At 35.6% G+C, this 22,017-nt stretch overlaps 1 protein-coding gene across 2 annotated transcripts in view; it reads right to left on the minus strand.

Annotated features, from left to right (window-relative positions):
• LOC124168411 (calcium-activated chloride channel regulator 1-like) overlaps nucleotides 1-22,017 on the minus strand; it is a 78,318-nt gene that overhangs the window by 38,355 nt on the left and 17,946 nt on the right. For both annotated transcript variants that reach the window (XM_046546627.1, XM_046546628.1), the window contains exons 3-8: nucleotides 19,520-19,680; nucleotides 17,589-17,748; nucleotides 12,819-12,939; nucleotides 11,524-11,769; nucleotides 6,347-6,877; nucleotides 5,376-5,594 (exon numbers count right to left, since the gene is read on the minus strand). In XM_046546627.1, coding sequence (XP_046402583.1) covers nucleotides 5,376-5,594; nucleotides 6,347-6,877; nucleotides 11,524-11,769; nucleotides 12,819-12,939; nucleotides 17,589-17,748; nucleotides 19,520-19,680 — 1,438 coding nt within the window. The remainder of the gene's footprint in view (nucleotides 1-5,375; nucleotides 5,595-6,346; nucleotides 6,878-11,523; nucleotides 11,770-12,818; nucleotides 12,940-17,588; nucleotides 17,749-19,519; nucleotides 19,681-22,017) is intronic.

Raw genomic sequence — 22,017 nt, forward strand, 5'->3', positions numbered from 1 at the left:
GATGCTTACCTAAAATCATACTTGGCTTTCTAGTGATAAATTTCCATGTCTTTTCCCCGTTAATCAAACTCATCCCACCGTCACCGAAAAAACTTGGTAAACAATCTGTTAAAAATATAAAAATCGAATTTACCACATTCTATATCCCCTTATTTTTTATTTATCTATAACTGGCGTGAATTTTTTATATAAAATTTTTTTGAAAGGAAATGAGAAAAGCGTTCCGTTGTTCAGTCATTATATAAAAATCCTGGATCAGCATATATAAAGAGGTTTATACCTCTCATGCGTGGAAAAGTACTGCTCCGAATAATCACGTATTCCTCCTAAAAAATGAGCAGTTGTCAGCATCAAGCCAATTTAATTCGTTGCATAAATTATGGAAAACAATCTGCAAGTAATGTGTACGATTAAAGATTGTGAGGCATGACGCATTCTAAAGAAAAACTAGACTTATGAAGCACCTTTCAGCCAAGAGTTGAGGGTTTCATACTGAAGGAGATTGGACAATTGTTTCCGAGAAAGAATTACCTTTTTTTACGCTTCGTCGCAAATCCAATCCTCGTACCGCGCAATTTACAGCAGATAAATGGTTGATGCCAAGTTTATTGCGCTCCGTTTGGAATTTTTTTTTAGTCCATAAGTTTTGATAGCCGCTGCGAGGATAATGGTACATGAGTTGATTTAATCGCGTTTCCTTGTTATTAAATAATGAGTATTGATGAGTATCCCACTAAAGATGAAAGCCCCATCTCCGCAGTCGACTAGGCTGAAAATAAGATGTGAAGATCCCTAAATATCCTCAGAACTTGAATAATCGCTCAACATTTGAGCTTAATTTGCATTTATCAATCCTTAAAACTCAATTTTCAATCATTAGCTTGTAATTCGCGCCGTAGAGATTATTTGTGTAGCCGCCAGCGTGCCCAAAAAGCCGCTAAAATTACACTGTCGCCGCCGTAGAATTTTGTTTACTGTCGGCGTCCAAGTGTATTTCCAACCGATTAGTACCCGCGTAGCGGTTTGATTCTTACTTTGAAACTGCTCCGAACTTCGGTAGCGTAGGAATGACGTTGTTATTTATAAATGAGTCAATGTATAATGGCAAAACTTCAAACCATATTTTCTGAGAACACTTATCGGCAAAATGAAATTAAAATTTAAGAAACAAAGTTATTTTTTCCTTATTTAGATAAAAGTATCAACCTACTCGTCGGAAAAAGTTGGATAGGGTGGGAGATTTAAATATGCTAGAATGCTAACTTCGGGCAAATTATATGATTTTCCCATAAGAATTAATGTTATGTATTAAAATTATTTTGAATAATTTTAATTGAAGATAACATTTATTTCTGTTATCTCCTACATGCCAATGGATATTGGTGAAAATTTGGTCACTATTTTTTAAGAGGTTTTTTTCTGTTATCTCAAAAATTGAAATACTATCCTATTGCAGAGTTGTACAACGATTAATCGCGTTTTCAAGAGTAGACTACGGATGTAATGACTCTTATCTTGAGCTTTCAGAGAGAGTATCAATTATTTTGCTTAAAAAGTGCTTGTAAAGAATTTAATCGAATTCAACTCTAGCACTATTCAGAAGAAAAGAATAAGATTGAAATTTTAAATGATTTAGATTTACTTGGTAGAATAATATACCTTATCAAAAGTAAGGATAATGCTTGTTGCCATAAACAAATTCGTCTTTCTAAGACACTGAAAAATGATAATAGCTGTGGAAGTGAAGGATTTTCAGGGGAAGTGAACAATTGCCTGCTCTCTTGTATAGAAAAGTATTACGTCATGCGCTTCATTTACCTTTTACCTTGACTTTTTGCAGTAGTTTATCTCTTTACTGACAGTATGAAAGAGCGGTTGTTGTTAAGAAGTGCGCGTTTTCCTTCCGTCATCAACAAGTGAGCACTGCTTGAAAGACTATAATGAAATTGACGCTTCCGTCAACAATGACAATGGCAACAGTGTCCGCATAAGATTGATTTTATAGTGGATAGAAATTATAACGACCGCGAAAACGTCTAAAAGAAGGTTAAGTTATTACTTCGACGCAGGTTTCAAGTCATATTGTCGCATTGATTGAAGGAACTAATATTTACAAAACAATCATTGGCCAAAAGGATTGATTTGATTTGATATTTTATTTCATTGAGTTTTATAGGCAGTAACTCGGCTGAATATTGAGTCACGTTCGTGAGATTTTGGCTCCCAACTCTGTTAAAAAAATAATCAGGATTTATAATTTTTTAAATAATATTACAACAATAATGCAAAGAACGTTTTGTGTTTTTAGTGCTGCCAATTAAATGAGCTTTTTCTTGACCAATCGACAGAGTAAAATTACATTTTTAATTATTTTTATGGTTGCTGACAGATGGTGATGACCCATAATAGTAATATCAGTCGAAGAATTTTTATAATATTTTTGTGATATATCATATTCACTGCATTTTTGAATGCAAAAGTAGAACCTCTCTCTAAAATATGAGATGATTATGAAATGCAACCTGTTGAAACTGCGGATCAGTGGACGTAAATAGTAGTGATGGGTCGATTCCAAAATTTTATCGATTCCGAACCCGATTCCGATTCTGACATTTCGATTCCGATTCTACCGATACCGATTCCATCGATTCTGATGCCATAGGCTCCAAGAAAAATATCACTTAGTCCAGGCAACAAGAAAACTACTTTAAAAAATATTACTCTGTGAAAGAGTCAGTTGACAAAAGTTGGCCCTTTCAAATTCTCAAGCAGAAAATCCAATTATTCTACATGCTCAGCCAGCAGGTTTTGACGTCTCCATGTTACAGTATTACTGCCTGCAGAAAATTGCCTTTTGCTACACATGTGTGTTATTGGGCAAGTACTTTCCCACCAAAATTGCAAGATTTCGGAGACTTTGGAATTTTTATTAAAAATTATACCAACGATTTGTTAGATCTTGAATCTCAATGGAATTCAAGTGGACGAAGCGAACAACTATAGAACTAAACTTTAGTTTTGTAGAGCCAAAAAAAAATGCTATACTTCTCACGTCATTCAATCAACCTTTAAATCTCTTCCTTTTTTAAGTTCAAGAAAGAAACTAAATGCTACAAATGAATATTACATCGGACGGACGCAGTAATAGAAAAGGCTAAAAGAGCCTTATGGTGTGAAAACTCCCCCTACCGCGCGACTCACCTCGGCGAGGGTGGAAAGGGAAAAAGGGTATCGCTTGTTGCCTTTCACGGAAACAGTTCATTTTTCTCTCCCTTAAGCATGCTGACTTAATCTCTTCACTTTACTTCAATACCTGAGGCATATTTCTTACGCGCGGGATGGTTCCGAAAAATATCCAATCCTTAGTATTTTCACTCGAGTAATGCGCTAAATGGTCTAGTCGATCTATACATAATCCTTTTTAACATCCTCAGTTTAGTGTTTTAAGTCAATGAAGACGATTATCCATGCTTTAAATGACGATTTTCAGGACTAATGTTTTTAAAAACTTGAAAAATCGGCCTCAGTTACCGAGCCTCAGAGGTCCGCGGCGTGTAGGTCAGCCTTGACGCGCGATTGAAAAATCGCTCTTATTTCCTTCGTCGCAAACTTTTTTTTCAAGATTTCTAATTAGTACTCTTTAGAAATCTCTACTTTATATTGTGGTTCAAATTTATTTATTCAAATATTTTTCGTAAACGAAAGATAATGTCTACTTAATGTCAAATTTCACGTGAAAAACGGGTCGGCCATTTTGCGTTTTAAAACCAGACAGATGAGAGCCAAAATCTTCAAAAGTCATTGAAAGTATAGGCAAAGCACCAGATCAAAGGAATATTGCGTTTTTTTATTCCACAAAACTCATACCAACGCAAAACCACTTGGATAAATTCAAAGATTTTTTGAGGAAAAACGATATCTCGTGTGGCATTGAAAAATTGGTCATGTTTGGGCCTCTATATCTCACTAAAGGTTCGCATTTATGTAAAATGGCATGTAAATCAATATTTGGTAATGATTTATGAGTATTTACGCTGAGTTTCAAGTCTCTATCCCCAAAAAGGTCATTTTGGACTTTATTCCAGCTTTTTCCGATTTCGGACCAGTGTGCGCGGGGTAGGAAGATGATCGGCCGCCGCGGCTGGCGTAAAGGTATTCGGCGCCCACGTCGACAACTATAGTGTATTCGGCAAGCTGAAACTACCAGGCCAAGGCATTAGAATGACTTATCGGCTTTAAAAACTGCATTATTACATGAGTTTCATGATAGCGCTTCCTGTCGGCAGATTGCTGGACCTACTAGCCTCGAAAGCTCTGTTACCTTAACTACTCGACTCGACATCCGTAATGCTACTCGAAACGCTCGAGTCGAGTACCAACTACTCGATCGACTTGAATTTTCGAGTACTCGCACATCCCAAGAAGATATGTGTATTTTTATTACGATTACGTGGCGCGAAAATTCAAATGACTATTGGAAATGCCTATTCAAATGACTATTGAATTGTCGTATATTTTGTTGTTTGAAGTACTGCTGGAATCGGAATCGATTTTTCGCCTTGGCAAGTACTCGTTTTCGATTCCGGTTCTTGGCCGAGAATCGAGGAATCGAAGAATCGAGGAATCGAACCGACCCATCACTAGTAAATAGATATGATTTTGATTTTTTTATATGAAAGCATTGCGCTTTCTTGCTTTTATGTACCAAGAGCCAACTAAGACAATTCTAGCCAAAGTAAAAGGATATTCCTAATTTCGTTTCTCTGAGCAGCAGACACTTAAAAACAAAATATATGACCATTCTCTTCTATGCATCGCCAATATTTTCCGTCATTACTGTTAACTCCCAAGAAATTAACACACTCGGAATTCTTTGGAATGCCTATTTTAGTGTTGTATTCATGTTAAAGTAGAATCTTTAATTTAAATCCAAGACTGAATGTTATTCTAACTAGCTCATAAACCAATCACTATGAGCGAAGTAAATGATTCCCTGTATAATTTAAAGCTCCTGAAACTCTCTAGAACCCGAGTATAACTGTTGAGAGCCAGGACTCAACTATATTAAACTCTTTTTTTAATGAGCTTACTTGCGACTTTCAAAGTATGGATTTTAGTGCATTTCATTTGGCTAGTTGGAATTTTGCTTCATATTGTTTGGAAGAAAATTACTTTCTATTGAATGTAAGTTCAAACTACTTTCTACTGGGAATCAACTAAAAATTAAGGGGTCTCAGTAGTCTCTTTTTTGGAATTATGTTGCAGCATGATAAATATATGCAAGGCGGTCGTCTAATGGTAGGAAAGTATTACAAATATTCGATTAAGGCGGTAATTGCGATCAGTGGTAAAAAATTGTCTCTGTTATTACTAACCTCAGCGGGATCAAAATTGCAATAATACTGCCCACTGACTAAGTTGCAGGCTGTATTCCGGACCACGTTGATCACCTTCCTGCTAGGAGTTATGAGTTTAGCCTCAATGCGGTCAGCAGACTCAACAGTGAAGGTCGAGCGTCTACCCAAGCCATTTTCAACGAATATCTCTGCTTTCCTCGAATATTCTGGTCCAATTTGTAGCACACCACTCGATATCTATTGAAATTAAATGGCAAAATGTAGTTAAAATCCGTATCTGTTGAGTTAAACACGGAGAAATAGCTTAACCATTGCGAGAACTTCAAGAATACTATAAAAAATTAAGTCAAAATAATATTTTTGTAGCAATGGTTAATTTTAGCAAATAAAGGAAGTATTTCACATGTGTTTTGTCTTGAAATCGGAAATGCAGAAGATGCGGGCCATAAATGAAGGAAATATATGTTTTTAAATATTAAATTTAAAATTTATCGGGCAAAGCTATATAGTTTCATTCACCTAAAAATTCAAAATGTATTTCAAGTCAACTATTTTACTTAAACTATTTCGAAAGTTAGTTTTCCATATCAAAACAACTCATTTCTCTCTTAAGAAATTATTATAATTCAATTATAAATATATTCATTTACGACATAATTCACTTACAAAATTGGTGGAGAAATTTAAAGAGTAAAGAATTTATGAATATCAATAGATAATACAGCTGAATAAGATAAAAAACTTTGGAATATTTCCACAGAATGTTTTATTATTACGACGCGATTCAACGCTAAGGCGTCAGTCACAAGTACGCCTTAGCTTCGAAACGCGTCGTGCCAATAAAAAATTCTGTGGAAACTCACAAAAGTTGTTTATCTTCATTCAGCATGAATTTCCTCTTAGTGAAAGCCGAATCTATCGATTTCATCAGAAAATACAGCTTATATTATAGGATTGTTTTTACATATTTATAAGAGTTTAGTACTTACCAAAAACAACTGATTGTGTACTGATTTTGAGCTGGATATAAACTGTAGAAAATCCCTGATATCCTCCCTCATGGTCGTCTTCTGCACCGTAGTCCACAAGCCGCCCGTCTTCAGGCTGAGCTCAGCTAGTCCTGGAGAGGTCCGGGGGTCCAGAAATGACATTCCCATTATTTTTATTCCTTGCTCTTGTAACATTAGGACCTTCGTTTCCGCCATGATGTCAAAATCTCCTTTCCCCATTTGAGTAAACACCAGATAGACGTTCTTTCCGATTCGAGCATTGTCGACCAACCGGCCTACATCTTTCAGGGCTCTGGCTGGTTCCCTGGAGCTCTCCTTGCCTGCTTTAACTGAGTCTATTGCCAATTTGATTTCAGATCTCCGGTCGTCAGTAGTCATTGGTGAAAATGATGAGAGTTTCTTGAACTTGTAGTTTTTTCCTTGTCCCTCGTAGGTGACCACACCCATCCATGAACCATATGGCAGATTATCCGATAAATTTTTAAGCTCTGCCCTCAGATATTTCCAAAACTGTCGAAAAATGTAAGTACTCTGTTTATCAAATGTGTGAGAATATCAGTAATTGCTAATATCAAAGAATTTTTTTACTTGAGAAGATTCAATGGCATTAAATGGCATCTGAAACTTTGATATCTGACTTGAGATTGAAAAATATATTTTTTTTGCGAAGAAGAATAATGCCATACCAATGCTACCAAGTTGGCATAATTTGATTTAAAAACAATTTTAAATGAATACGTGAAAACTGGAGTCACCAGGGCCTAACCAGGAAAATGAAAAACAAAAAGATTCCATGAAGGAAATTTGCTGTAGACACAGTACTCTCTTTAGATTTGTGGAAAATTCCTAAGCTTAATGCATCATTTCTGTGAATTCATAGAGAAGCGTCATTGTAAAAAACTAGGTTTATTTTTTGCAGAAGAATATTGGGAAACCAGAAGATAAACGTGTTACGCTAAACGATCACCAAAAATTTTGAATTTATTTGGGCCTTTGTGGCAGCAAGCATATTTTAAAATAGATCGAAACAGTTTTTTGTCAAATAATAAATGAATGAATTTTACTTTTGATAAGATGATGTGTTATGCACATACTACTAGAATTGCCCATTTGCGATCGATATCTCTTTTTTGTCGCACAAGAAATCTTGAACAGTGAAAAAATTGCGTAAACGTTTCTTCCATTAATAATTGAAACAGAAAATATGACTAAATCGGGAAATTTATAATTTTCAATACAGCGATTAAACTAATTACCTGAGAATAATCACCTTAATAAAATAATTTACACCATCGATTTGTATCAGGAATTTTATTTAAAAAACGAGATGAACTTGTAAACCAATACGTCTCTCTAGAGCAGCAGTGCTCTTCAGAGTAACAGATTTATGAAGTAGCAACGAAAATATTTATGGTTAGGGTCACCACGACGTGAAGTTTTATTCAAGGATAGCAGCACTGGGAAGTTTGAGAACCACTTTTCTGGAGGCTTTGATAGAGGTCGGAATAAGATTAACTAGACCATGTGAGAGATTCTCGGAAATGAAGCCCCATATCGGAAATGTAATATTGCTTGAATCTTGGCCAAGGCAAGTTCTTTTAGGTGAGGAAGCGGAGTATTTATCAAACGAGGTTTTTCCGGTGCTGGAAACATCACTGATGGAGATTTATCGAATGGTTGCTTGAACAAGGCACTTCATTTACGTAATAGTTGATGGCGAAATCTAATTCAAATTGGCTCTGTGTCGACCTGTGCATTGTTGCATCACGCGGTGGCCTGAGGAACGTTGAATATCACTGAAGTGGAAAGCCCAGGCATTTCCAAGAATATCAGCAATTCATGAGAACAATGTCTGTCTTTACTTGAGCGGCTTTAGTAGTAAAAAATGACATACGTCACTTTGGAATCTTGGGCGTGCATAATGTTCTGGGATAAACCCAAACTACGTTTTAATATTAAATGGTAATCTCATCAAATTACTTTTTTATTACGTTGCTAACAGAGCGGCATTTAAATAAACACTATCTACTATTTCAAATTAAAGTTTCTAAATCCTGCGCATACACATAAAGTATATACTTATTGAGGTGTCAGGTATTTATCTCATTAATATCACCATTATAATATTCAGATATGTAAGTGTATTCAGTTTTTGCATTGAGAAAAGTCCATGGACAAGAATAAATGAATAAGGGTAATTGGCAATCCTCTCGATTTGATTCTAGTACATGTCTTACCTTATTAATATTGACATTTGATTAAAATATAATTACACTAAGAACTTTCTGTGAATAATTATCCTTTTATTTCCTTTTATCCCTCTTTCTCCTCAAATACCTGAATACCTCTGTAACTTATTCACCCACAGTGATTGTGTATCCGTCAGAAAAACCCGGGCAGACCTAACCTTCTCCACGTATCCCAAATCCACACCAACATATGCCTTAATTATTTCCTGATTATTGCAATCAAGTTTTTGAATTCATTACCTTCCTGAATAAAATGCACCTCCACCCCGGAATATTTTTAAATGGAATTGTATGAATATTTAATACAGTGGCTCAGTTTCTTTGAGATGTAAGTATCTTTGTGCAGATTAATTTTTGTTTGAATCCTTGTGTTCAATTACTCTTATTTATGTTATGCTTATTTCATAATTATTGTATTTTTTTAGCAGACTGTATTATGTAGCTACTTAGGTTTTTTACTCTTATGGTTTTCCCAGAGCATCAATAAATCATTCATTCACGCGTAATTTACTTCTATAAAGCCAGAAATAAAAAGCCGAATTTAATTCAATGAGCAGTCTTAGGTTAAAGGAACGATTCTACAATTCTCTTATCCTTTAAAAATAACATTTCAATTCTGCGGTTCCAATTAATGGGCAACACATTCTGCATTAGAGCAAAAAAAAACAGTAAAATGACATCTATTATCACTCACTCAGTGATAGAACCCAGATAGGTTGGTATGATGTGGCATTTTTGTGTGAAACCCCCCCCCCCCCAAAAAATTTCTGGTACCCCCCAGATATTCCTTCAAAATCATCCGAACATCCTCCGAACTTATCCGCAGAACTTCTCCCGTTAAGGACTTTTCGCACTAAGGTTTTTCACGCAAATTCCCTTCGACTCAAAGGGTCGGAGGCTCTGTAAGTCTCGGAACTCTTGTCTTCGAACTCTGTCCTCCGAAACAGCCAACCTGGAGGTCAAGACTTATATAGCAAGTATGGCGGAGGAATACCTCCACCTGGCAATCCAGGGGAAGTGGGTGCTGAGGTATAAGAATCTAGTTTGGAGTGAGAAGTACTCCACTTTGTCCTATCATAACTCTCTCCCCCTCCTAGACCTCATCCTAACATGTCATCCCATCCTTGACTTCCAATGGCTTGCCTGAACCGTACATCACACCACTCGGCTGTCTCTCCAACCCAGAAGATGGAGGAGAGAAAACGCTGTTCTCCCCCAACCCCGGTTTGAATGACGAGAAGCGTTCCAGACGTTCCAGTGAATTGCCCGGGCGCTTGCCGGGAGATTTCGACCGATGCGGCTGACTTGGGCATCGCAGTAATTCCCCCCACTTCTTTGCAAAATTACCGCCTCCACTCTACCACTTCTCCCGCTTCCGGAAGCTCTCTTGCTCACGCGCCTTCGTCGCGGCGACGTCGGTCGACTTGAGAGATTGATTCTAAAATTATTTCTGGTGTTGGAAGGCATAGCTTTTACTAAGCTCTCCAAATTTTGGTAATGCTCATTATGAGATTATTAGTTACTATCGTTGATTTTTGTAATAATACTTTTGATTTTGAATATTTCTACTTGGAATGCATTGGACAAAGTGGAGTACTTCTCACTCCAAACTGAAAGCTTATACCTCAGCACTCACTTCCCCTGGATTGAAAATGACAAGTGTTCGTGTCACAGTTGTTTCTCTGACTGCAGATTATTATTTTTTGTGGAGTCTTTCCCTTATTCAGTTAGTGACAGACGATCGGAGTTCCCTGAGTCTGGTCTTACGTAACGAATCTCCAAGATTTAAACACGTAACGCCACGATGGTTAGGTGAGGGTAGAGCTCAATCACTAAGGCCCCTGATGTCTGACTTATACTCACGTCCGTATTGAATATCCGTTTCGAACTCGTCTCTTTCAGTCAGTGGCCTTATTTCGACCGGCTTCAAGAATAACTAAAAAGTCGATTAAGTTAGTACAAGCTTCAACAGCATACGCGTGATTATGCGAGATCAAAGAGTGCAGGTTTTCTTCAAGATATTCATATGATCATAATGGTAGGATGTAGCCCTATGACTTCGGTTGGCGGAAATGGGTCAACTCTTTCTAACTCAGAGCTCTGGGAGAAATTTAAATTTGAAGACTTGTCATTTCAAAAATGTGAAAATTCTGTGCTCAATCATAATTATTGCGGCGGCTACATATTTCGCCATTTAACTTCGTAGCACAAAAGAACAGGTAGTCTAAATCTTTCCTGCATAAAGTTGAAAATGTATAATTTTCGATGTTACTTACGTTAGAATCAAAATGGTTTATAATGGGTTTGACCAATGGTCTTCAGCCCGCGTCGCTCTGGCCGCATGCGGCCCACTGGCTAATTTCTTGTGGCCCCTAGAGGCTAAAGGAAATTTTGTATCGTGCCACACAATATAAAATATATATCGAAAAATTCGTCAGAAATATACAATGTCAAAAATCGCATTGCCTGATTGAACTTATTAACCAATAAAGTTTATCGCACTTTGAAATTATATGATGGCGTGCGAAGCCAAGGGGTACAAGTGATTTTTTCTCAACAAATTTAGTTAAAGTTAATTTTTAGAAGAAATACACAATCATTGATTGCCAAGGGATACGAGTGAGTCTCAGTTCTTTGCTGACGTCGAGTGGAAAATCAAATGCACTATATAAAGCATCTAATTCATCTAATTTGTTACCTATACCTAATTCCTGCACCTATCAGAGTATAGAAAAAAGAAATCGCTTGTACCCCTATGCTTCAATATGTGTTTTATTTTATTTTATTATTGTGGTGGTAAAGTGACGTGGAACATTGTGGCTCTCCGGACGTTTTGAAATCGATTTTTGGCCCTCGCATTAAAAAAGGTTAGGTGGTGTAAAATTACGCGGAATCTGTATTCATTACCCGAAATTCCTCGCGTGGTGCACCACCTCTGCTGACGTCCAGCACCACGAGGACGTTCAATGGGGAATCTCCGGAGAACGCGGCGACGTGGAAGACAGTCTCACGCCTGTTTGCCCGCTCCACCCTCGCAGCCTTGAAGTCTTCGTGCTGCGTCATCACGGACCACGAGCTGCGATGGCCGCACAAGTTATTCTGCCGGTTGGGTGCCGTCCGATCGTGAGTCTCATCCGTGCAGAATACGGGCGGCTGATGGAGGAGAAGATAAATATAGAATTTTTATGTCTCCATATAGAGGTTTAGTCTACGATTGAATTCTGATTTTTTGGGTGCAGCCAAGAAAACATGTATAAATCGTGATCTTAGTCATTTTATCCAAACACACGGAAATATAAATGAGTGCATCTAAATATTTAATTACTATAACCTAATGCCACCTGCTTGGAGTGGCACTGGTAAGAAATGCTACAGGTATTTTAACTCAATTTGACATCTTCGAGAAAATACTTCAGTCATTTTCTTGGGTAAATCAACATGCTATTTTATGAAATTTCAGTCGTATAATATTAATTTTTAATTGCAAATTCATCCTTATTTTTACTCAAATTTTTCGTTGCGGTATAATTATTAATTTGAACAATTATCTAATTCAAAACCGATATTTCGGCTCGTAGCACTTTTCGGCTGAAAAGTAAAAGCCGACATACCCGCCAGGGGTACTAACAATAAGAGGGTAATTGCATAGTCGTCACTAGAACACAGTTTAGCCTTGATATTTTAAGCAGAACTTTCAATTTATTTTTATATGCCTAGCCCGAGAAACTTGTTTTTAAGACATTTATTTAGTTCCAAATATTTTGTTGACTCCTGTTAGTTGTATCTTGGAATAAAGCATTACTAATAAAGCGAATAAAAATGGCTATTTAAAAATAACTAGCTTGAAATACTATTTCTATGGTGTGTGGTTCATATAGAAATTGAAAAGTTGAAGGAAGCAGTAAATTTTCTTCTCCTTACTCTAATGAATAACATTTTCCTTTTGGAAGCAAGTCTCGCAGTATGATCTTGAAAATATGATGGAATCATTATAGAAACTAAACTAATCACAACATTAGCTCATGAGAAGCTTGAAGAAAGATTGTTGAATCTACAGGTTGAGTTTAATGAGCTCTTTTTTAGTGTTTCTTTTAATTGATCGAAGAAAGATGACAAAAAAATTCGAAGTATTCAGATAAGAGATGGTGGAAATGAATAAATTTCTGATTCGCACTGAAGTAGAATGGACTGGTCATACTTACTGATTTGAGGTAGTATTGGTACATAATGCATGCCGACTCTGCGATCCCCTGATCGTCAGGAAAGAACCGGCAGTCTTGCCCTGGCCTTCCGTTCTTGTCTATGCTGCAATTTTGGCCCGGTCTTCAAAACAAATGAAGATAATAAGCGATTTTTACTTTTGCGTCTATGCGATTTATGACAGAAAAGAATAAAATAAGAGCAGGAAAAATGATAAATATGTTAAATTAGTTAAAATGAAAAAATATTATGCTAAATCATTTTTGGACCAACCAGCCTTACAATTTATATGTATATCGCTGTAATAATATGTACCTGCAATTGTAAGGTGTCATTATAAATGCTTTCGTATTTGGAAATTATCAATAATATTTTGAAGATTTCCAGTAGCCCTTAAAATTGTGGTGTGAATCCAAGTTCATGACTGGTAAATGGCGTGACCCTATGCTTGAGCAGACGCCAAGAATCAGATAAAAATAAATAAAAAATGCGCGGACTCAAAGTATAACATATGTTTATTTATTTATTGTGTTAAAGAAATTTATCCTCTTGTGAAATAATTTGGTTTGAATTTTATTTTATCTATGATTTTTTCCATATTCCTCGGAAGGTTTCCAGAGAAAATTTCAGGTTGTTTGAGTTTTCCCTGTGGCGGAAATTTAGTGCAAAGTTATGACAGAAAAAATATAAACTTTACATATAAATATGCATTTTGCATATTTGAACGGAAGTGATTCAAGTAAATGGTAGCATGGAACAGGCTCTGCAGGGAACTGCAAACTGTAATACATTAGCCCATTGAAAGAATTTTCCGAGAAATTTCAATTGGCAGCGTTTTATAGAATATGTTGGAAAACTAATTAGCTGTTCTAGAGGTCACAGAAAGGCTGGAATACATTAACAGACACGTGCGAGAGATTCGCGGAAATGAATCCGCTATCTGGCACTACGGCATACGCTTCGAACGGCAAGGCTAGAATTCATACATCTTGACCAAGTGATTTATTCTGCCGAAGTATATTATTTATATGACGAACCGCTCTAACCCCTTGGTAGCCCAGCCACATTTGATTGACAAGGTAGTGTTTTCCCTGTGTGTGTTTGGTGATTTATCTGAGGCAAGTTGCGATTCGTGACTGTTACTCTGGCGTTATAATAGTGGTAGAGGGCTATTATTCAATTTGTGGAGAAATAAGTACCTACTACACTTACGGCTGTAATTCATTTTTAGTTGAGACTTCCTTGAATTTTTGTTACGAGACCAAAAATGGAACACTTTATGGCCATAGCCATTAAGTTCGCAAAATAATGATATAAACTCTTGATACTGAAATTTTTTTTGTATTTTAACTAATGATCGAAAATTCCTGGAGTATAGGTCATATAATGCAAAAAGGTTTTTGCCAACGTTTCGTTTTATATTAAAACCTTCCTCAGGCCTATGAATGAAAAAATGAGAGTACAATAATATACAATATTGATACATAAATAAAGGTTACAAAACAGTTTTTTTTTCAATAATATAATTTAAAAAATGAGAAGGGAATACACAAGAATGTTGACATACTTAACTTAGTTTTGCAAGCATTTGTTTATTGATAGTAGGTAACTAAGCTATTACCTAACTTAGTAACCATTAATTTCGATTAATTAAATAAGAATAATCCCCTATGAAAAAATTTTATAAACCTGTATCAAAATTTTATACAATCTTATACATTGCCATGGTAATGTATAAGATTGTATAAAAATTTGAAACAGGTTTATGCAATTTTTTCATAGGGGATGTATTTAAACTCTTCTAAAGATCGAGAAAATGGTCCATTATGCCGTTTCCTGTACTGTGCGGAAGTTCTTTAGTGAGTAGCGACCGATTTCCTCTTGTGTAACAGGATACGAGCCGTCGAACCACAGTGAAATAACCGATTACGCGATCTGTGGGACTGGTTTTCCACGCGGTCGACGTCCTCTCATCGGAGTGAAAGTAAGGAAGAATGCAGCCAACCACTTGTGCATTATTTTGTGTTCCACATCGGAAACCGGTTCCCGCTTCGAGGTTAAAGTGTCCCTGGAGGTATTTTTTCAATCATAGGAAAGAGGAGTGATTATAATATTGGAAGACTGGCCTCTGAATGTAGCCATTAGATCGCTCTCATGGCCAAAAAAATACGTAATAAATCATTATCTTAAATCAGCAATTGAAAGATTGGTTTTTAGAAACAATATTCTCTAAGCTAAAAATTCAAACTGCTCGTATTATTACCTTTCACATGCATACTAACTATCCTAAATTACTATTTTGTGGCGTTCATTTTACATTTTTCCCATCTACATGTCTTCATAGACTATTGTGCCTTTTGGTTTGGCCGATCGGTTTTTCCCATGTTTTTTTAATGACAATGTTTATGGAAGTCTCTTTTCTCCTGCTTTTCTATGGACTTCCGTGGTACTAAGTCGTTCCATTTCATTGTCAGAATTCTTCTGTAAAGGATTGCTTTCACTCTTGACTTCTGTGCCGTTGTAATCGTAGAAAACTATTTGCCATAAAGATATATGCACCAGATTTAGCATGTAGTATTTAGTTTCATTGCATCTATGCTTATAATATCAGTAAATGTCTAATCTAAGTAGACTTTTCCTTAAGTAGAAGGCGTCGACTGTGGTATTCTACTAACTATTTATTTTTTGCTTCGCTTATCACAGGTCACTGTCATTAAAACGAGTGCAAGGAGAAACACGGAATAGCTTTTTAAGGGGCTTCTTCTGCTGTATTCAATAGTAACACAGTGTCGTAGTAGAATTCTTTAAACGTTTCAAGCCTTTGCTATCCCAGTTTAACGTTCTTCTTAGTCTTCCGCCTACTGATTTATGTTAGAATTTTAGTTTTATTTTATACTTTGAATGAAAAATTAAGCTTTGTTTTTTTCCACGGAATATTTTTTGGTACACTACCGCGGTATCGACGAAAATGTACTCCTCGACTGAGGATGACGCAGACCGTCGAAAACTAGGTAGTGTACATATAAAAATATTCTGTGGAAAAAAAGTACTATTTTTTCATTCAGAATGAGTAAATTCCATAAAGCATAGCCAGAAATCATCAACTTTATTTTTATCGTTTTCGGCTGATGTATTCTAATTTCCTTTTTGAATTTAATCGGTATTTACATTTCTTTTGTGACATGAATAATAATTACTGTATAATAATTGCATCAAACAATTGCCCCGTCATTAAAAATAGTGTAAGAAGAAACAGGGAGAGGCTTTTTAAGGACGTTCTTCTGCTGTATTCAATAGTAATACAATGTGTGTCGCAGAGGAATTTTTCATCTTCTTTTGAACTTGCTTTATCAAATTGTATGTGCATTTATCATTCGAGTTAGACCGTCGACATCTGCGCATTTTCTCCTCCCAATTCAAATTATCTTCTCTTTCAAAGTCTTGTGTAATTATCCGGACCCAAATAATTTTTAGCCTACTGTGAGTCAGTAGCGAAGCGAGGGGTGGATTTTGGAGGATAAACCCCCCTCCCCAGAGCTCAGAGAAATTTTTTGGTTTAATCCATTTTACTTAATTGGATTAATATTACTTGTAGAATAGTTTAATAAAATATCCCTCAGAAAGCCGTAAAACTCACCATTTTTAACCGTTTACCTAAAATTCCGCAATTTATTAATCTCGAACCTCCCGCTTATCCTGACGGGTATTACATACCCCCAGACACCCACGGTATTAGCTGCACCTAAACCCCCCAGAGTTAATTCCTAGCTGCGCCCCTGCTGTGAGTAATATTCAGTGTATGTGATACCGCTTCTAGCGTTTAGTTTTATAGTTAGTTTTGGCCCCTTGTCGAAATAATTTAGGATAATCAACTAAGTTTCGGAATAAGGTTCCGTGAAGAAATTAAGGCGCGCCATTTTCATAAAAATTGAAAATTATGCATAACTGAATGTTATTCATCGACTGATGATAACATAAACGACCAAATCATAATATATGCTTTGGTATTTGAATTTGAAAAGTATAACATTCAAATGGGCTCTCGTGGCAATTTTGATCTATATTAGCTTGCTTATTTAAACTAGAATATAAATGTTGTTGCCACAAAGAAACTGATGTGAGCTCGTAATACCATAGCAAACATGATATAAATAAAATTTGTGCATTTCATAGGACTACCTTTTGAGTTGTTAGGTAAGGAATGTTTTTGTTGGAGTCAAAATTAGGTGTGCACATTGATAATGGCTTCACGATACACTAATGAAGATTGATAAATCATTAATTTAAAATGTTAAACTTGAGTTGGGCACATTTTGCATATCATTGTTTTAATTTTTGTTTTTTACCGTATTCAAACATGAAAACAATTTAAAAAATTATAATGGGTTAAAGATTTTATAAAGTTTTTTTTACCAGCGATACAACCTGATTTAACATTTAAACTAAAGCTATTTGCTCCTAATCTGACCAATCATCTGTTTAACCCTTAATAACCCAATGCTGCTTCTAAGCAACATCAAAAATGTATACATTTTCAGCACTCTTTGGGAAATATCAAAACTAGACATTATTTTGTGGTGTAAATTTTAATGATGAAATATTTAGCTACCATGATAAACATGATTTGATGGAAAATTTTCAAGTTTTCAAAGTGAAAAATCTTGAAATTTTTATTTTTCCTGAAGTAGCTCTGGGTTAGAAAGGGTTAATGAGGTAAAAAACCAAACTAGGTAACCATATGAGCTTAAATATTGCTTTGATGTTGTACTAACTTGGTGCGCAGGACTCCATGGTAGCCAGGAGAGCATCCAGTTGGATCCCAGTTTGCCGCGGATGTTTCGCGGAAGTAAGGATAGACTGGGTGTCCTGGATACCCGTATTCTTCAAATATGCCCCATCGATAACTTGCCCAGGCTTGGACTAATGCTCGCGCTTCACGATATGCAAATTGAGGCAAAATGAAAAATATTATCTAATGAAACAGCATGTCCATTATTTAACAAATTGTCATAGATGCTATGGATGATATAAAAGTTTTGAAATACACATAGTTAATTACATGTTTTTGAACGAATAAAATTATTTCCATAACATTTTAGAATTTCACCGAAAAACTCTACATGGCAAACGAAAGAACCTTTTCCAGCAATTTTCAGTCTTATGAGATCATGAATTTTCTTCTCAATCATTAGATTTTCAGCACATTATTCAATACTATAAAAGAGGAAGAAACACACACAAAGCAGAATTAAAATTGACAGGGAGTCATGATAGTGTCGCAAATTCTACTAAGCGTTAAAAGAATAAACTTAACCCAAAACAATATACTTGTGTAAAAAATAAACATGCATATCTATCTTGCTTCCTGATGAATGAATATATTGTTTTGTTCTACTAGGACGAAGAGATTTCCAGACTATCAAACCAAAACCATCTCTCAAGTTGCGTATACTTATTCTACTTCATATCAAGTTGTTGAATTTATGTGTTAATGGAAACGGACCTTGAAAAATTAAAATAATGTGCATGAATGTTATTTAGGATATTATGTACTACCTTTCGAGGTTTTATATCTTTTCACAAGTACATATTGTAACATAATCACACAGCCTTTCGAGGTTATCCTTCTCATCACAAGTATATTTACATTGATAGGTATGCATACTTTCATTATATTAGGAAAAGATTATCACAATCTTTGATACGCGATACTGTCACAAAGAAAGCACTTAAATAATTATCGAGATGACGAACAGGAATATATGTTTGCAATAGCTCGATAAGATAACGATTGGTGATCTCTTTTTTAGCAAAGGGTAAAAAAAAAATTTATCAGCGAAAATTTCTCGCTAAACAGAAATGGTTAGAATGTAATGGCATTGTTACTTTGATAAAAAAAATATTTTAGAATTAATGCTTGAAAGTTGTTCATTGGAATGACCTATTTTAAATTCTATTGTGCTATTTTATGCATTAGGTTTGCCTGTTTAGTGATCAAACCATATAAAAGTGATAATAGCATTAGAAAAAATGGTTGCTGGGTATAAAAACTGTCCTGCCATACCATTTTTTCTATTTATTGAACTTGAGAATCTCCGTTGTTGAAGGCAGGGAAAAGGTAAGAAAATAGATAGTAACAGCTTTTAATAAATAACTAAATGATCAAATATCATTTTTTACTAAAAGTCAAAATACGAGGTTGAGGCCGTAGTTACTTGAAAATTAAATTTCATTGAATATAGCCGCGTAAATCAAGAGACTTGTTTTGGTCGCGTTGCAATACTTAGTAAAGCCATGATTTGTTTCAACAATTGTTGTCGACTTGGATGGATATCAAGTGATAAATAACGTTGTGTTGAAGGATGGCCATGAAGCAGCCTAAAAGGTTCATTTTTCAGTATGAACTGACGTTTTCCTCACGTTATTCGATTAGCGTCGCAATGTATTTTTTTCTACCTTCCTCACCAACGAATAACCTAACTGATCATTTTTATATGCACAACATACCGGATCAAAAGCTCCATATTTTTTTATCTTTCGTATATCCTGTTCTCTCTTATTTATTTATTTTATATGATCTCAGTAAGTCTTGTAATAATTGAAAGTTCATCAAATTAAGATAATTTCAATATTAATTTCACAAAAAGCCAAAACAGTATATTGCTCCACATAATGTGACATCTAAGTTGATAGCGTCCCTTACCAACATCAACACTTTCATTCGTTGGTATCCGACCAGTCACTGCTTCCGAAGTAAGGTGGATGTAATCTTCGCCTTGTCCACATGGCGTCGTCGCCGGGGTGAATGGTAGGTAGCCATAGAGAGGATTAGGTACATCTATCCTTATAGATGCCTCTTCGAGCCTGTGAAGGAAAATCCATCGCAAAGATTGTTATCGAGATTTTTACGAGTGATACACCATTTTCAAAATTTGGAGGGCTATAATTTTTGCATGCTCACAAAATTAAAGAGACTTTTAGTGGTAGTACATTTTCATATTTATAGTAAAAAATAGATAACTAAATAATTATGTAATGTAATGTGTTTATTCGTCGAAGTAATGATTTTATCCTTAATTGTTACGTATTATAAATATCCCGGTCGCAAATTTTATCCTAAAGTTTATTGTAAATAAAACCTAGGAGTGCTAATGCAGTCATGACTTATAAGTTTGACGATTTAAGAAAATTAAGAAATATGGCTCTCGTAAATTAGCTGGGGTATCACAAATATGGTTCATAATTGTTTTAACTTACAAAATTTACCGTTATTGAATAAATTATTATCGAATTAATTATATGTTAGAATTTTTTGGCTTGCTTATTTAAAATTCGAGCCATGTTCAAGGTTGGCAAAAACTTCTTTTCCCTTTCACTCATCTGTAAGACTGCTGTCAGGTCGCTAGTATGAGTTCGCCAAAACTAAGGTCATTAACCTCATCCTTTATAGCTCCTATGCCTTCTGAAAAGTCATCGTGATCTTTTTTTTCTGAGTGGCAGTATTCAATCAGACATTTATTTGGCTTAGGAGTTGGATGTGTGATGCAATGAGTACTTAAAACGTTGTTCAAACGCCAGATGCTGAGTACCTACTGCGTTGCGCAAAACAATAGCCAACGACTGCTCGTGGAGACTTTAACGTCATCTCTATGGCTGTTTAGATGACTTAGTATTTTTGTAAGGAGGCAGAGAATTTGTCACTCAAATGTCACTGTCTATTTTAGGCCTTGTGGACTCTTCCTCTTCGCGCGGAAGTACAGTGTGAAGAGAGAAGACGCGTATTAATTTTAAAGGTGTATCTTTCGGGAGCTCATGTGATTTCCTTCACTTAACGTTTACTAAGCAAGAAAAACTCTTGAAGAAATTAATACGAGAAGCAACTTAGATTTGGTTTTCATATAATCATAAAGTTTGCTCTTACATTGTACTCAATCGATTGTTGACCGCAAGGGATAAGCTGACTTTCGGGAATTTGCAATTAATTATCGCAATTTAATGCTGGTACTGGTGGAAAATTTGGTCTAGGTGTACAAAAATTGTTGATTATGGGTAGCATACAAGAGTCATGTGTACAAACACCTGATTAAAGATTTAAGGTTTAAGAAATATGATAAAAAAGTGATACTTGTCACCGGATTTCGAGTAGGTAATTATCTATGGGATAATATAGATGAAGGGAAATAATGTTAGTTTATTGAAATGCTGCTTCGCTTGTCACTAACACAAAAAATACAAATTTTCGTATTGTACCAATTCGAAAGAATTTAGCGAACAAAATTAGGCTGTCCTAATATTTTTTAATTACGTTTTATTCACCCACATGTTTCTATAGTGATGAATAGTATGCTGTCACACAATACAGAATGAAGTCGTCGTCAATACAGCGTACATCTCATTTTTGGATTATTTACCAGTTTATTCAAACTGTGTGCAATTTATAATTGCCGCAACGTCACAGCATTTATTTCGTTTATTTGCAAAAGTGTACTCGTTTCACCCTTTCATCGTTCATTGAAATTTTGTTTTCTCGTTCTCATTTTTCACTTGATTAGCCTAAAATTGCGCCTTTGTAGGAGCTTTTTATGTTATAAGGCATGGATTGCAAGATTACCGCGGTAATTTGCCTACACAGCGGTTGTATTTAACCTTGCAATTTTACCAAAAAGCCGCCCATCCGCGTTATGTTAGAATTCAAGTGTCGGAAAAAGTTACCATGGATCAATGCAGTCAATTACAGGGATTTCGGCTTCGTGATTGAGCAATATTTGCAATTAAAGTCTCGCAAGAGTATTATGGAACAATGAGTCAGTGCATTGACGATGAGATAATTGACATCAGTTTTTCAGTCATGAATGCAGCAATTTTCTCCTGACAGTTTAAAAAAACAGTGTGGAATATCCACGTGGAAGTTATTGCTGATCCTTTGACCTGGTAATAAGGAGTTAAAGTGCAGTTTACTATCGAAATCTGAGAAATCACTTGAAAAAATGTAATTTTTTACTTTTTGCTACAAAAAAATGAAGTCATCCATATTCTGCGACCTTTCTCAATTCCTTACTCATATTTCCTAATCACTCTCCCTTAGCAAGACAAGGATCAAAACGAGAGATGAGATCCACACTTGCTTCATTGAATGCATGTGATGGATACCTCAAAAGAATTAATTGTGCGAAAGTCATTCGCGAATAGAGATTATATTTA

The sequence above is a fragment of the Ischnura elegans genome, chromosome 11 (genome assembly GCF_921293095.1).
Source record: "Ischnura elegans chromosome 11, ioIscEleg1.1, whole genome shotgun sequence".
Taxonomy (NCBI): domain Eukaryota; kingdom Metazoa; phylum Arthropoda; class Insecta; order Odonata; family Coenagrionidae; genus Ischnura; species Ischnura elegans.